Raw genomic sequence first — 14,512 nt, forward strand, 5'->3', positions numbered from 1 at the left:
AATTGGCATGTGACACTGTTTGACTGTCCATAAAGTGTCGCTGGTATGAATTTCTGGCGCTACAATAAATCACCACTCGACGGACGATGATAGAGCATTGGTCAGGCAAAGCTCTGCACTGTATGGCACTCGTAGATCATGGGAGAACTGAGCACGAAGCATGTTCATCAGAAACCTGTCGGAAATGAAGGCCTAAGCTGAGTTCCGCAAGCAAGATTAAGACGTTCAATAAGGTTGATTCGAGAGGTCCTGACGAGACTGCGCCTTACCGAGACAGCGCAAGTGCTGGAGAACGGGCGGCGGATGAGCGCATGCGAGGCATGGGTCTAGTTCATGCACAGCGTGACGTCGATTCATTGCCTGATGCCCGGAAGAGATGAGATTCGATGTTGTACAACATCACACCACAGAGCATGTGGTCAACCTCATCAGAAGCGCTCCTTCACGCAGAGCACTGCCAAATTCATAGCAGTGTCATTCGCAGTTCATACAGCAGGCAAATGCGAATTATGTCGAGGTCAAGTTCCACGCTGGTCGATCTGATGCAGGAGGGGCGACATGGGCTTGATAATGGCTTACCATCATCACGCATGCACGACACGATGGCAGCAGCCCATCAGGAACACGATACCTGTTCGTTATGACAGGGCTAATGAAAATGATCTTACTGTATCTCTGCGGCAGGCCATTGACTCGATCTAGTTCCTTAGCTGCCATGCTTTACGATCCGCCTGAAACGAAGCATTTCCTTGTCTTCCAAATGAAATAGCAACCTGGAACTGCGATGATGCTTGAGCCGTGCTTGCGTTGTCTCGCTGCCAATACCTACAATATGGCCTTCCAGAACCACAATAACGTGAGCACGAGCCCGCCCTAGCTAAGCCATATGCTATGCAAATGCTAGCCTGAACCAGGAGCATGGGCTCTTGTGCCTGACGAAGGCTGCAGACACCTGCCTGCCTACCTATCTAGCACTCATCCGTTAGGAACAGCAGCATGTTGCACCGGTCATTCCATGTGTCTTGTGTAAATTGATCCTGCTACTGTAAAGATATGGAGCCTTCATAATTATAGCCGCTGATGGGTCCAACTACTGCAGAACGGTACCATTTATGGAAGAGCGAATGATAGTATCGTCATTTCGCAGTGGAGGCGAGCAAGGTGGATTGCTGAGGAGTGTCACTTGACCATCTGATATTTGTAGGAGGCTGTTGCGGGCGAAAACCTTACTGCTCATCGTCTTTTGGTGGTCGAGGCCACAGTCATCAGCGCCTCCAGCTACACTGAACAATGTGCATGAGACCACGTATTTGGCCATCTAAAAGTCCATGAACGGGTTTCAAGCCTGCCAAATAGATCACAATAGGCAATATCGTGCTTGCACGTACATCACCACCACTCCGACGATCCGATAGCGACGACGGCATCCATCAGACGATTGACTAGTGCGTCTGTCTGTGAAGCGAATTACGAAGAATAATCTCAAGAGTAGCGACAGGTGAAGCCTAAGCCTAGCACCCCCTGTAAAGAACGCCAACGCTGGCCCCTCCAGGCCGTCATTTGTTCCCATAAACCACTGTCATTCGCCAGTCTCTGGGCAAGCACGACCTGCAGGTGTTCTGCTGCTGCTGCTCAAGTTGCTCTCATCACCCGCCAACCTCATCCTCATACCTCACTTCTCGAAACGCTTTCTCAACATTGCCTTCACCCTTCCGGCCACATCATTAGTCCCGCCCATCACCGCAACCTGACGCTGTCCAATTTACGACCGTCAACTGCCTGTTTGCTCGACAGCTATTCACGTTCTCGAGAGCGCAGTCTTCACCTCCGTCCCAAGTGCCCGCCTTTGTCCCTTCGCAAAGTGGGGAAATTAGCGCTTCATCCGCAAAGACTCCTCAGCACTTGCTCAACCTCGTCACCTCTGCATCCAGCGAGAACATTCCTTACAAGCCCCTCGCCCCGTCCTAAGAGAATAGCACGCCGCAAACCTCTTTTGTACGCACTACGGTCAAGTCGACACCGCCACAAATCCGCCATCCTCGACTTACACCCATAACCTCTGCTGCTCGTTAAGCTGGACCCAACTACACGTGCGCATCAACTCGCCAAAGTGGAGCCTAAGAAGAGCCAAAGAGACAAATAATGTCATCGAATAGACCTGGAGGTGTGTTTTCCGGCTTGCGCATGGGTGGTATGTCACCGCATGTCTATGGCATATTCATGGAATCTGGCTGACAAAGTCTGCAGAAGTTGTGCGTGAGAAAGTCCAAGATGGACTGACAGGCGAAACGAAAGAGATCCAGTACACGCAATGCAAGATTGTCGGAAATGGATCATTTGGCGTGGTGTTCCAGACGAAACTCTCGCCCAGCGGTGAAGATGCTGCGATCAAACGTGTCCTGCAGGACAAGCGCTTCAAGGTTCGTTAGCTGTACACAAGCCATGCATCCTATGCTGACAGGTCGCAGAATCGAGAGTTGCAGATCATGCGCATAGTCCGCCATCCTAACATCGTCGAGTTGAAGGCCTTCTACTATTCGAATGGCGAACGAGTAAGTGTGAACGCTGAATTTCTGCGTACTACTGACAGAGCCCGTAGGCCCAAAAAGACGAAGTATACCTGAATCTGGTGCTCGAATACGTTCCCGAAACAGTCTACCGCGCCTCGCGATACTTCAACAAGATGAAGACCACCATGCCGATTCTCGAAGTCAAGCTCTACATCTACCAGCTTTTCCGCTCACTCGCCTATATCCACTCACAAGGCATCTGTCATCGGGACATCAAGCCTCAAAATCTCCTTCTGGACCCGGCAACCGGCGTGCTGAAGCTCTGTGATTTCGGAAGCGCAAAGATCCTGGTCGAGAACGAGCCAAATGTGTCGTACATCTGTTCACGCTACTATCGCGCCCCCGAGCTGATCTTCGGAGCCACGAACTACACCACCAAAATTGGTACGTTGTGCTTAGACTCTTTCTGGCTGGCATCGCGCTAATCTCTTAACAGATGTGTGGTCGACCGGTTGTGTCATGGCTGAGCTCATGTTAGGCCAACCTCTTTTCCCGGGCGAGTCAGGAATCGATCAACTGGTAGAGATAATCAAGGTCCTTGGCACGCCGACGCGAGATCAGATCCGCACCATGAACCCGAATTACATGGAGCACAAATTCCCTCAGATCAAGCCGCACCCCTTCAACAAAGTGTTCAGGAAGGCCTCGACTGACGCCATCGAGCTCATCTCGGCGCTCCTCGAATACACGCCAACAGAGAGATTGTCGGCAATCGACGCAATGTGCCAGCCTTTCTTCGACGAGCTGAGAGATCCCAGCACGAGACTGCCGGACTCGCGCCAGGTCGGAGGATCTGCGCGGGAACTGCCAGCATTGTTTGACTTCTCGCGACACGGTAAGTCTACTATGTCCGACAGCCCGACCTTGCGTACTGATTGATTGGCAGAACTGTCAATTGCACCACAGCTGAACAGCAAATTAATTCCTGCGCATGCCCGGAGTCGATTGGTGGCCCAAGGACTTGATCCGGACAACTTCACGCCTATGACTAAAGATGAGATGATGGCTCGGCTTGACTGAATCTAGCTCAGCCTCGGAAAATAACGACGAAATGTTTTTGATGTTGGGAGGACAGACTGCAAAACGCAGCCTTGCGTTTCAGCACTCATGTTCCCAGAATGGCGCCAACCACGCACTAAGCGAAGTGGCTTCGACCTTGTGACCTCGGTCAGCAAAAGAGCTGTTCGTTCGAAGGCGCTCCAAAATATGCTCACTTATCGCATGTTGCATGGCAAAATGGGAATGTCTCATGAGACGAGGAACCAGCTTACAAACGAGCTGAGACTCAAAAATTGAATGATGGCGAGCTGCAGTGTCTGCGCCGGGGTCTTGGATGCCCTTTGGCGACAGTGTGGGTGGAATCGAAAAGAGTCTGTCTTTTTCTGCAAAGGCGCGACCCTTTGAGGAGGTTTTGTGAGCGACACGTGGCTCCAGATGAGCTCTTTCCTATGCAAGTCAACGCTTGCTTGCACTCGCTACAGCATGGTATGGGTATATCGAAATATCGGCAGGCTCGACCGCGGCTCGCTGTGTTACAGTCATGCCTGGCAAGTGGCCGGCGAGCGCTTTCAGCATTCCATAAATTATGATACCATCGTCCCGTCCGTCGTTCCCTTCACTTGACCTACATCTGCGATAGAAAGTGAAGACACGCTCCTCAATTCACTGCAACCCAATGTGGAGTCAACTATGCCAAGCCTGGTAGATTGCGGAGCGCGTTCTTGCGACTTTCAGATCTGAGCGTGTTCTCCATCGCAGTTGTAGTGCTGCATTCTACCTTGGCCCAAAATCCTCGATCCTTCCCGCGGCGATCTCGATCTTTCGTGAACATCACTTGCGCGACTCGCTAGCATTGGACGGATCGGAAAAGGGACTAGTCGGGGAGAGGAAGCAGGCATGGCCGACTACGACAGACGACCTCCTCGGGGTGGAGGGAGAGGAGGCGGCCAGTTCAACAACCGCAAGCGAAGATTTCGAGGTAGGTCCTTGCGTTCTTAGCTCCCAGACGAGCCGACGACTGACCATCTGAAGATGATGACCGCGGCTTCGACGACAGCCGAAATCAGCGTCGTCGCTATGAAGAGCCTCTGGCCAGCCGCGTGGGCAAGAAGATGCAGGATCTCTGCGAGGGCACCAAATTCTCCCCGGAGGAAGATGTGAGATGGCTTGCGAAGACCATTACCGATAACTACTTCGACTCCGACCTCACTACTCGTGTCGTGGATATCTGCACTGTAGTGTAAGTCAGCTGATGCCTGGTCCCGAAACATGACTGACGTGCCTCAGACCTCTCGAACAGCCATTGAAGATCCCATGGATCGCCTCAGTCATCCTTCTCGCCAATGCGCGCAAGCCCGAGTTTGGCGCCGAAGTCGTCAAGAAGATTGGGGACGTCCTACAAAAGCACATCGACGAAGGCAACTGGAGGCCTGCAAAGCTCTATTTGCGTTTCCTTGGCTGTCTACAGGGCATGTTTGAGGGCGAGGGCATCTTTCCACTCCTCGACGAACTCTTTCTCCGTGCTGCAGATCTCCAGACCAAGTCCTCCGATGACTCTCTTGGTCTTGAGCTGGTCAAGATCATCCTCGTTACGATTCCCTACACGATGGCATCATCAGCAAATGGCATTGAAGCTCAGGCTAGCAGTCTGCTCGAAAAGACGGACATCATTGCTTCGACACCTCACATCCTCGACGCACTGGTTGATCCATTCCCATCTCTACAGCCTGGTGCGCCGAGCAGTTCGGAGAGTGCGCTTGCGCTGCTGCAGAGGCACATGCAAGAAGAAGCTAAGAATGGTTGGCCGCTACCCTGCCTACCGCGACCATGGAGGCCGACCGAGAGGGCTCCTGCCGACGAAGACTATCCTCTTTCTGATGCCCAAAAGCAGCCGTTCCCTTCCATCGCCCTCCCCGAGGCCATGCCAGTCGGGCCTGTGCCGATATTCCCTGAAGTCTACTTCTCTGTGTATTCTGATCAGGAGGTCGCGACAGTACCACCAGCGTCCGATAGTTCCTCAATCTTACTGAGAGATGCCATCAACGACACAATCAACATTCTCCACGTCAACCGTTACATCGCGGCTCGGGTCCTGATCGATGTCGACCTCTTCTTCGCACCTCGGACATTCGTCCATCGTGGCACTGCCTTTGACAAAGTCGCCGACTCTTTAGCAGATGGCCAGATACAGTGGAAGCCAGAAGACGTCGTCGTGGATGCTTGTTTCGCTAACCTCTTCCAGCTGCCAGCCCCAGAGCACAAGCTTGTGTACTATCACAGCATCCTAACCGAAGCATGCAGACTTCAGCCTTCGGCGGTCGCGCCCAGTCTTGGGCGTGCTATCCGCTATCTCTATCGCAATGTCGATAGAATGGACATGACGCTCAATAATCGACTCTTGGAGTGGTTTGCACATCATCTGAGCAATTTCGGCTTCACCTGGAAATGGACGGAGTGGACAGAGGACCTCCAATTGAGCGACTTGACACCCAAGAAGGCTTTCATCGTTGATTCGATCGACAAAGAGATCCGACTCAGCTTCGCTGCACGCATACGCGGTACATTACCGCCCGAGTACGAAGCTCTCATCGCCAAAGAGAAAGAGATCGATGCACCCATGCCAAAGTATGAGAAAGAGGACACCCCGTTCAGTGCCACGTTTAAGGAGATTGTGCAATCTTTGCGCAAGCGCGCCCCCATCGAAGAGGTGAAGCCGCTCCTTGAGAAGGTGGAAGGCGATGCTGAAGCGGCCGGCTATGACGCCGTGCAAGCCAAAACCGTTGTCCTCGATGTCCTCATCACGAGCATTGCCTGGGTCGGGTCCAAGTCGCTCTCTCATGTTCTTTCCATGGTCGAGCGCTATAAGCCTGTAATTGATGAGCTGATCGGCGGCGATCTAGCAATGCAGAGCCAGCTGATAGCCAGCTTCGTTGAGTACTGGCAATTCCAGCTGGGCGTTGCGATTACAATTGTCCTTAAGCTCGTGAACTACCAGATTGTCACGCCGCTAGGTGTGGTAAGCTGGGCATTCAACCCCGCTGGAGGCGATGGTGGTCGAAATCTATCAAAGGTCTTCGTCTGGGAAGCAGTGACCGGTGTACTCCTCAAAGTGGAGAACAAGGTCAGGGAACTTGTACGTGCGACGCGCACACCTGGGCTGGAGGACGAGGAGCGCGAGCGAGTGAAGGCTGTTCTTGATGCTGAGATGAGGGATAGCTTCCACGGCTTGCTTGCACAGATCAAGAATGGGCTGCAGGGCATTCTTCAAGGCGGCCAAGGCGGGCTCACCGAAGAAGACGAGGCGTTGGTCAAGGTATGGATTGCGAAGTGGCAGTGGGCGATGGATCGACGGGAGAAGGTGCTGGCGCTGTGGGTGGTGGAGGAGCTGGCGAAGCCCCTTCCGCCGCCACCACCGGCGGTTGAGGCGAAGTCGGAGGATGTGAAGATGGAGGATGATAAGGCAGTTGCGACTAACGGGAACGGGAACGGAAACTTGAATGGTTCCAATGGAGGCGACGTGGATCTGGATGTAGTTGATCCTGACATTGAGTAGGGCGGGCTCGAGACATCACGTGCTGAATATGGGCAGGTGCACGGCTAACCAGGCTGTTCGGGCATAAATTGAGCGTTTTGTATACTTGTCCGTTGAATTCTAAGATATCAGGTCAGGGCGGACTCTGAGGACCAGAATCGTCTGGCAGATTGAGCCAGCAAGTTTGAGATGAGCCTCACTTCATTACCAAGTCGCCGGAACATTTCATCATTGGTTTTCTTGCCAGGGAGGCTGCTGTGGGAGTTCGTCATGTCTCCGTTAGAGCTGGAGAGAACGCTTATTTCTTGGCCGAACAACTTGCTAACTTCTTGGTTGGCGGGAAGCGCGCATTGAACTTCTTGACTGAGGTTCTTACCAGGGACGGAATATGTATCAGTACAATCAGATAGGGCCCGGGCATTCATGGTCATGTGCCGTGCGCAAAGGCAATGTGGCAGCCAGCATTGATTGGCAGGACAGAGACATCTAAATTTCGCGTCGTATATTGTTCATAGTTCGGTTCGAGCCAGACAGATATGGAACATGCCAAAGGCTCATTGCACGTCGGTCAAGCGGTCTGATCTTCACACAGCATATGCATGCTCTAAGTAGCTGTGGCCTTGAGGTAGTGCGAGGTAATTCACAGCGAGCTTTCTCGCTGCAGCCACGTCATCCGGTCTCGCTTTGAAGCTCTTATGTCCAAGGCACTGAGCGTCGGAACTGCGAAATACACAGGAGTGCTGCATGCCGTGAAGCGAAGGACAGAGTCCGACAAAGTTTGCGGTTTCGAAGCGACGGCCTCTTCAGACTGCCCCTGGCAATTCCTGCTCTGCCCGATCAGCGTCTGCACCAAAGCGTGGGTGCTTTCATCTATCTTGAAATACCCGTTGTTGCCCTTCCGACGACTGGCCGCGCCTGATCTTCAGTACTGCTGCCGCTGACGCCTGATCGTGAGCGTTAAATCGTTCGGCTTTTTTCTATAATACAATGCTCGATCGAATAATCCTTCTGGCCTTCTGATCACCCTATTCAGCACTATTGCTCGGACTCCTGCACAGATCCTGACCAGTATCGAGTATGGCGGGACCGCCCTCATTCGTGTCCATCATGTCCAGCTGAACTGTCTGATCTGACGCTTCCTGGGTCTGGCCTTTCATCGTTGGTGCATCCATTGCTGCAAGCTGCATACTGCACGGTCCCTAGAGTCCGCTGGTTGTATTTGACTTGCGTTCCTTGTCAGCGCCGCAAGAATTTCGAGCTCGATGATTAGACGCCCGTAGATAGCGCGCCTAGTTCGATGGCTTGTAGCCGCTCGTCACTCCGTTTCTGTCGAGATTGCGAACGCTTTTACTCAAGTGACCGTGTGCACGCAGGAACATCCATTTTGGGAACATAGTCCAATGGTTCCGAGTCATGTTGTGTGAGCATTTTGTGTAGAACTTCCTGTGTCTCGTCGTACTGCTGGATCATTTCCGCAACCCGAAGCCTTGAAATCCAGGAGGTGGTGGGGGTACCTGTCCAGGCCGCCCAGGTGGCATTGCGCCAGTCGGCGGACCGAATCCAGGAGGCGGTGCAAAGGGAACAGCCATATTTGGCGGAGGTGCACCTTGTGGTGGAGCAAAGCCGGGCGGCGGCTGAGGGACTCCAAAGCCTGGCACGAAGCCTTGAGGGCCTCCATAGCCTGCCTGGCTGGGCGGTGGTCGAGCAGGTAGACCTGACGGAGGAGCAGAGAGAGGCGTGCTGGGCGTGGGAGGTGCTCGAGGCGGCGGCGCTTGTTGGGGTGGTGGGACACCATGGTAGCCATTTGTCATGCCGACTGGCATGTTGAAGCCGGCTGGGGGCTGGACAGGACCTCCAAACATTGCTTGTGGTGGGCCGGCCATAGGGATCGTGGCAGGTGTGGGTTGAACGCCGTGCGCTTTGGCTTGTGCTGCGAGCATGCGCTCTGCTTGGTCGCCGTGACGTTCGCCCTTGCCGTCTTTCTTGTACGCGTACTGTACTGAGATCTCCTTGTTCATGAGATACTGCCCATGCATGTTTGCAATCGCATCGTCGGAGGCCTCGAAGTTCCCGTAGGAGACGAAGCCGTAGCCCTTGGACAGATTCGACTCGTCACGCGCGATCTTTGGCGGAGCGATGAGTGTGCCAAAGCGCCCAAATGTATCATATAGCACTTGTTCGTTGACCATGGGATCAAGGTTTCCAACGAACAGTTCGGCGCCGACCTCTACAGTCTTCGACTTGTCTGCTGACGCCTTGTTGACACGAATCGGCTTGCCGAATAGGCGGACTTGGTTCATAATTCTCGCTGCATAATCGGCATCCTCCTCGGAGGTGAATTCGACGAAGCCATAGCCTTGGTGGGATTGCGTGACTCGGTCTTTAGGCAGATGGACGTTGGCGATGCGGCCTGATTGGAGGAAAAGTTCCCAGACAAGAGCGTCGGTCACTCGCTCGTCGAGATTGCCGATATAGATGGTTGAGTCCTTGTCCTGCTCCCAGTGGCGTGCACCGGACATCTCGTCTTGTCGTCTGTCGACTATTCGGAAGAGAGATGGAAACGTGTTACAAAAGTTCGAGATGTCAACTCCGCAGCGGAGTGCCAAGGCTGATATCGAGTTCTCCAAATTTCGAAGTCGTTCATGATCATTGAAGTGAATGAAGAAAGCTTCACAATTCACAGTGTCTCTCGCACAACACATCCGACTAACCCTATATACTCATCAGTTGATCTGCACTTCCATCACTCGACCGCCCACCATGCTTCAATTCTCGGAAGAATCAAAAGTGCGCTGAAGCTCGCCCCAACAAGGAATTCCGCTGATTAGTCTCAGGAGCGCATCTCTAAGATCCTCGACATCACCCGCGAAGTCGTCCATTATGGCTATCTGCCACTCATCCTCTATCTTGGTAACGATGCGCGCGGTCTATGGACATAATAACAGCGCTGATATGCCACAGGATTCACTAGAAGCGAACCGAAGCCAAGTTTAATAAAGTACGTTACTTTGTTCGACGCGTGGGCACTTGCTGATTGACATCGTTAGTCTTATCTCGCCCTTTGCGCAATAAATGTCGAGCATGACGGTGGTTGTAAAAAAGCATGGAGCGGCGTTGGACAGCATGTACATCTGTATCATACGAGTTGATGGTCTCCTTCCGAGGCAGGCTATGTAGGGCAACATCAGACAGAACGATGAATGGAACACATTTTCACTCCTAACACAGAAACTCTCAAGTTCCGAGCAAGCGCTCCCGTCCTCGCGAGCAGGAGTTGGGACGATTCAGATCGAGGCTATCGTGGTGCTTTCTCGATGCGTCAACCATCATGCTGCCAAGCGTTATCGAATCACGCTGGCTACAACTGGGTCGTTTCAGCAACGAGGCCATGTCTGAGTCTATATCTACAGGAGCCTTCATGCCAGTGTCGTTGAAGCAGTAGCAAGAGGCTAAGTCAACCAGACAACATATTGACGGGGGGCCCTGTGATCTCACGTGCCGTGCACTGGTCGCCTTCTATAGTGGTGGCCTTCAAAATTGAACTTGGAAGGTTTTGCAACAGCACAAACAGAGCAACATCTACCATATACATCATAAGCAGACAATCAATCAAACGCAAAAGCTTGTTGGTGACGGTTAATCTGGGATATTTCATTCAACCTGGCATACTTCATCTATGCTGGGAAAGCAGACCATAACACAGAGACACTACTGATTAAGCGGCTGCCAGAATCGTGCCCACCCTGTCCTGAGGATGATAAGGAGGCTGGTAGACGCTCTGTGCGACGTCTACAAGAACGAATAAGCATTCTTTCTGGAAGATTGTACACTTCTGCAAGCCCTGCCGTGCATCGTGCAAGCCTACGAGTTGGTATACATAGGACGTCTCCACAAGCGTCTTCTGGATCGGTTCGGGGTTCCAGAATCCACTGCCAGGCTGCATGATGCTAGCAGGGCTAGTTAGATCAAGCCTAAAAGCAGCCTGAAACGACCCAGTTGCAAAACGTCTACAGGGGCCACCAGCACGCTCCCGTGCCTGCGCCCGGTCCTGGTGAACCAAAGTTTGCCGGCAACACTCCTTCGCTGTCTGGCGCCACCCACATCGTAATGCCAGCTGGACATGAAAGGTCAGCAGTCGCTGCTTATTATTAAGGAAAAGCAGAGACTGCGAGCCACTAGGCGACCAAAGATTTGGCTCCCGCCCGCATGCGCATGCTCATCATATGCGGTGTCACCACACCTTTCCCTCCCCCATCATCCACATTAAAAAGACTTGAGTGCCGATTAGCCTGGGGGTGTGCGTGATCTCTTCCCGGCCCCCATCGGCTAGCAGATCAGCACCAATCGCTCGCCCGGGCTCAATTGGCTTCTGCCCAGGCCCACCACTCGTACCCAGGCCCACCCAGCTACAGCCTCATCCCGAAGAAAGCAGGCACGACTCACACCTGAGAAACCCTAGACGCTAGAGGTAACGGCCGCTCCGTAGGTAGATTGAGCTGGCCACCCACTTTGCATCCTTTTCCTTCTCTGCTCCATCTCCGCTACAGGCTGCACCTTCACCATCAGCCTGATTATTGCATATTGCATTTCTACATGTATCGTCCAGGGTCGTACTAGCATAACACTATGTTCAACGCTACCCAGCATCGCGGTAATCCCAACTTAGGGCCTGCGCCGCCGGGTCAGCCCAATCACCGCCTCAATGAACTCTTCGATTCGCTGCGCGCCGAGTTCGAAAACCAGAACAGGAACTCTGAGCAATATGAGAGCCACCAAGCTCAACAGATCCAAGAGATGGAGCTCATTCGCAACAAGGTCTATCAGCTTGAGCAGAACCAACTCAAGATGAAGCAGGATTACGAGCAAGAAATCCGTGCTCTGCGGCACGAACTAGATCTCCGTGGTGGTGCGCCGCCTGTTCAGTCTCATGTTGGCGGTCCTCTCCAGCATGGCGGCCCCAACCAGCCACCTCCGTCCCTCGGTCATGGACAAGGCGGTCTCTTCAGTGGAATAATGGCCAACCAAGGTCAAGGCGGACCAGGCCTGGCGCCTCCTCCGGAGCAGCCACCTCCACAACAGCAGCACCCATTGGGCCCGCCTCCTGGACAAGGTCAAGGACCTCCGCAGCCACCCAATTCATTTCCAGCGTATCAACCCCCTGCGTTGAATGGCTATTCTCAGCAGCCTCCGTCCAATTCCCCGCTGAACAAGAATCGCAACATCCCCAACAGGGGACCGGGACCTGCGACACCTCAACAGCACCCTGGCCAGCCCCAATTGCCATATCAAAATGATCCAAGAGCGTCGCCGCAGATGCCGCGACCGACGCCCCCAGGTGGTCATGATATGGCGTTGTCTCGACCACATCAGCCGCTAGGGCCCACCCACTTCTCGCAGATCGGCAACAACCTCTCCGACATCGACTTGAATGAGCTGCCGGGACATCTGAAGATCCAGGCCGCCGACTGGCATGCAGTCTTCAATCCTAATGTCCAAAGACAACTCGATGTTCAACTGTTGCACGATCTCAAGCACGAAAGTGTTGTTTGCTGTGTGAGATTCTCGCAGGATGGCAAATATGTTGCTACGGGATGTAACAGATCTGCGCAGATCTTCGATGCTCACGACGGCCGAAAGATTTGCGAACTGCAGGACACTCAGGCAGAGAAAGAAGGCGACCTGTATATTCGCTCCGTCTGCTTCTCACCAGACGGCAAACTCCTAGCCACTGGCGCCGAAGATAAGCGCATCCGTGTCTGGGAGATTGCCTCGCAACGTATCCGCAACACTTTCGATGGGCATGAGCAAGACATCTACTCGCTAGACTTCGCCAAGAACGGCCGGTTAATAGCCTCTGGGTCTGGCGATAAGACCGTCCGATTGTGGGATATTGACACGAACTCACAAGTTATGGTCCTCAGCATAGAAGATGGGGTCACCACCGTTGCCATGTCTCCCGACGGGCGCTACGTGGCAGCTGGCTCGCTCGACAAGAGTGTGAGAGTGTGGGACTGCAGTAGTGGCTATCTTGCAGAGCGTCTGGAAGGCCCACAGGGCCATAAGGACAGTGTCTACAGTGTGGCATTCTCTCCGACTGGTCGCGAACTGGTCTCAGGTAGTCTCGATAAGACCATTAAAATGTGGGAGCTTGGGACTAGCAACCGCAATCTCGGCCATAATGGGGGCACAGGCAAGTGCATCCGAACATTCGAAGGACACAAGGTAAGTTTTCCCGATAGCTCGACTCACCACTACACAGCTGACTCCTGCTCTAGGATTACGTGTTGAGCGTCTGTCTGACACCCAACGGTGACTGGGTCATGTCTGGTTCGAAAGACCGTGGCGTGCAGTTCTGGGATCCTCAGACTGGAAACGCCCATATGATGTTGCAAGGACACAAGAACAGCGTCATCTCTGTTGCGCCATGTCCGACGGGCCACCTCTTCGCGACCGGCTCCGGCGACATGAAGGCTCGCATTTGGAGCTACGGACGATACCAGCCAGGTCAACTCTAGGAGAAAGACTGCGGACTGTATGAGCATTGCCCAGTCGCTCACGTGCGCTCGAGCAATCACTGCCGACCTGTGGCACGCAAACGCGGATCAATCGTGCTTGTCGGCAATAGGCGGAGGCAATAGCAGACACATGGACTGAGTCTTGTTTCTGAGGAAAGCCGGAGTCATTGCGCATGTCTATGCTCTTTGTGCCTGACCGCAGAACACGGGCTTCTGTTCGTTCCCGCTGCTGCTGTCCCGGCTGCGCTGTTGGAGGATATGCATGAACGAAAGGAAAAACTATACATCTACCGAGGGCAGATTGGAAAAGGACGTTCGAGCGCCCTTTCTTGTAGAGTTTCGGTGCAGGACTGCATGAAGCTAGTAGCAGACGTTAGCACAATTCATTAGCATTCAACTCCGTAGAATCAGTCGCGTACAGGGCGTCCTCTGGCCGAACCGAGGCCGGGAATAGCCTATCCAACCCCACTGACTGAAATGTGCTGATATTCAAGTTCATTTCGACATCCCTCCAATACTCACCTGTACAAATCATCCGACGATTAGTTTCATGAAGACGTCTCAGAAGGCAACGTCTAAACTGGAGGTGAGCGATGCAGTCATCTTGATGTCATTATTTCCTCGTTCTACGTCCGGCAGGAGGGTCACCTGAACGAGCCGGGTTGGCTGGTCTTGCCACCTTGCACTTGCTTGATTCAATAGATTAAGCATGGGTCATCGTGAGCGATACCACGCCTGGGTCTGGGATGAGTCTATCTTCGGGTCACGCACTTTTGTGGCTGACAAGAGGTCGCCCTTTTGTTCGAGTGAGGAAATAATGCAATCGTGAACGGCTGACTGCACATCACGAGGACACGAATTGCAGTGGTGATGTGACCACTTCGACAGGTAAGCCT

The 14,512-nt window shown here is 53.3% G+C and overlaps 4 protein-coding genes across 4 annotated transcripts; 3 read left to right on the forward strand and 1 right to left on the reverse strand.

Moving 5' to 3' along the window:
• Positions 1-2,142: 2,142 nt before the first annotated feature.
• Positions 2,143-3,590, forward strand: AB675_9863 (Protein kinase gsk3; the record flags this gene model as incomplete). Its single annotated transcript, XM_018150435.1, has 6 exons — positions 2,143-2,191; positions 2,248-2,420; positions 2,469-2,552; positions 2,600-2,954; positions 3,007-3,405; positions 3,457-3,590. The coding sequence occupies 6 exons, from the start codon at positions 2,143-2,145 to the stop codon at positions 3,588-3,590; spliced, it is 1,194 nt and encodes a 397-aa protein (XP_018002359.1).
• An 876-nt stretch (positions 3,591-4,466) lies between these two features.
• AB675_9864 (Nuclear cap-binding protein subunit 1) lies at positions 4,467-7,122 on the forward strand (the record flags this gene model as incomplete). The annotated part of the gene is made up of 3 exons (XM_018150436.1): positions 4,467-4,548; positions 4,602-4,809; positions 4,857-7,122. 3 exons carry the CDS (start codon positions 4,467-4,469, stop codon positions 7,120-7,122), a joined length of 2,556 nt encoding a protein of 851 aa, XP_018002315.1.
• A 1,445-nt stretch (positions 7,123-8,567) lies between these two features.
• Positions 8,568-9,620, reverse strand: AB675_9865 (Splicing factor 3B subunit 4; the record flags this gene model as incomplete). The annotated part of the gene is made up of 1 exon (XM_018150437.1): positions 8,568-9,620. One exon carries the CDS (start codon positions 9,618-9,620, stop codon positions 8,568-8,570), a length of 1,053 nt encoding a protein of 350 aa, XP_018002386.1.
• Positions 9,621-11,727: 2,107 nt separating this feature from the next.
• On the forward strand, positions 11,728-13,616 carry AB675_9866 (Transcriptional repressor rco-1; the record flags this gene model as incomplete). The annotated part of the gene is made up of 2 exons (XM_018150438.1): positions 11,728-13,323; positions 13,377-13,616. The coding sequence occupies 2 exons, from the start codon at positions 11,728-11,730 to the stop codon at positions 13,614-13,616; spliced, it is 1,836 nt and encodes a 611-aa protein (XP_018002434.1).
• Between the last annotated feature and the right edge of the window lie 896 nt (positions 13,617-14,512).

The sequence above is a fragment of the Cyphellophora attinorum genome (assembly GCF_001299255.1).
Source record: "Cyphellophora attinorum strain CBS 131958 chromosome Unknown Contig7, whole genome shotgun sequence".
Classification (NCBI taxonomy): Eukaryota; Fungi; Ascomycota; class Eurotiomycetes; order Chaetothyriales; family Cyphellophoraceae; genus Cyphellophora; species Cyphellophora attinorum.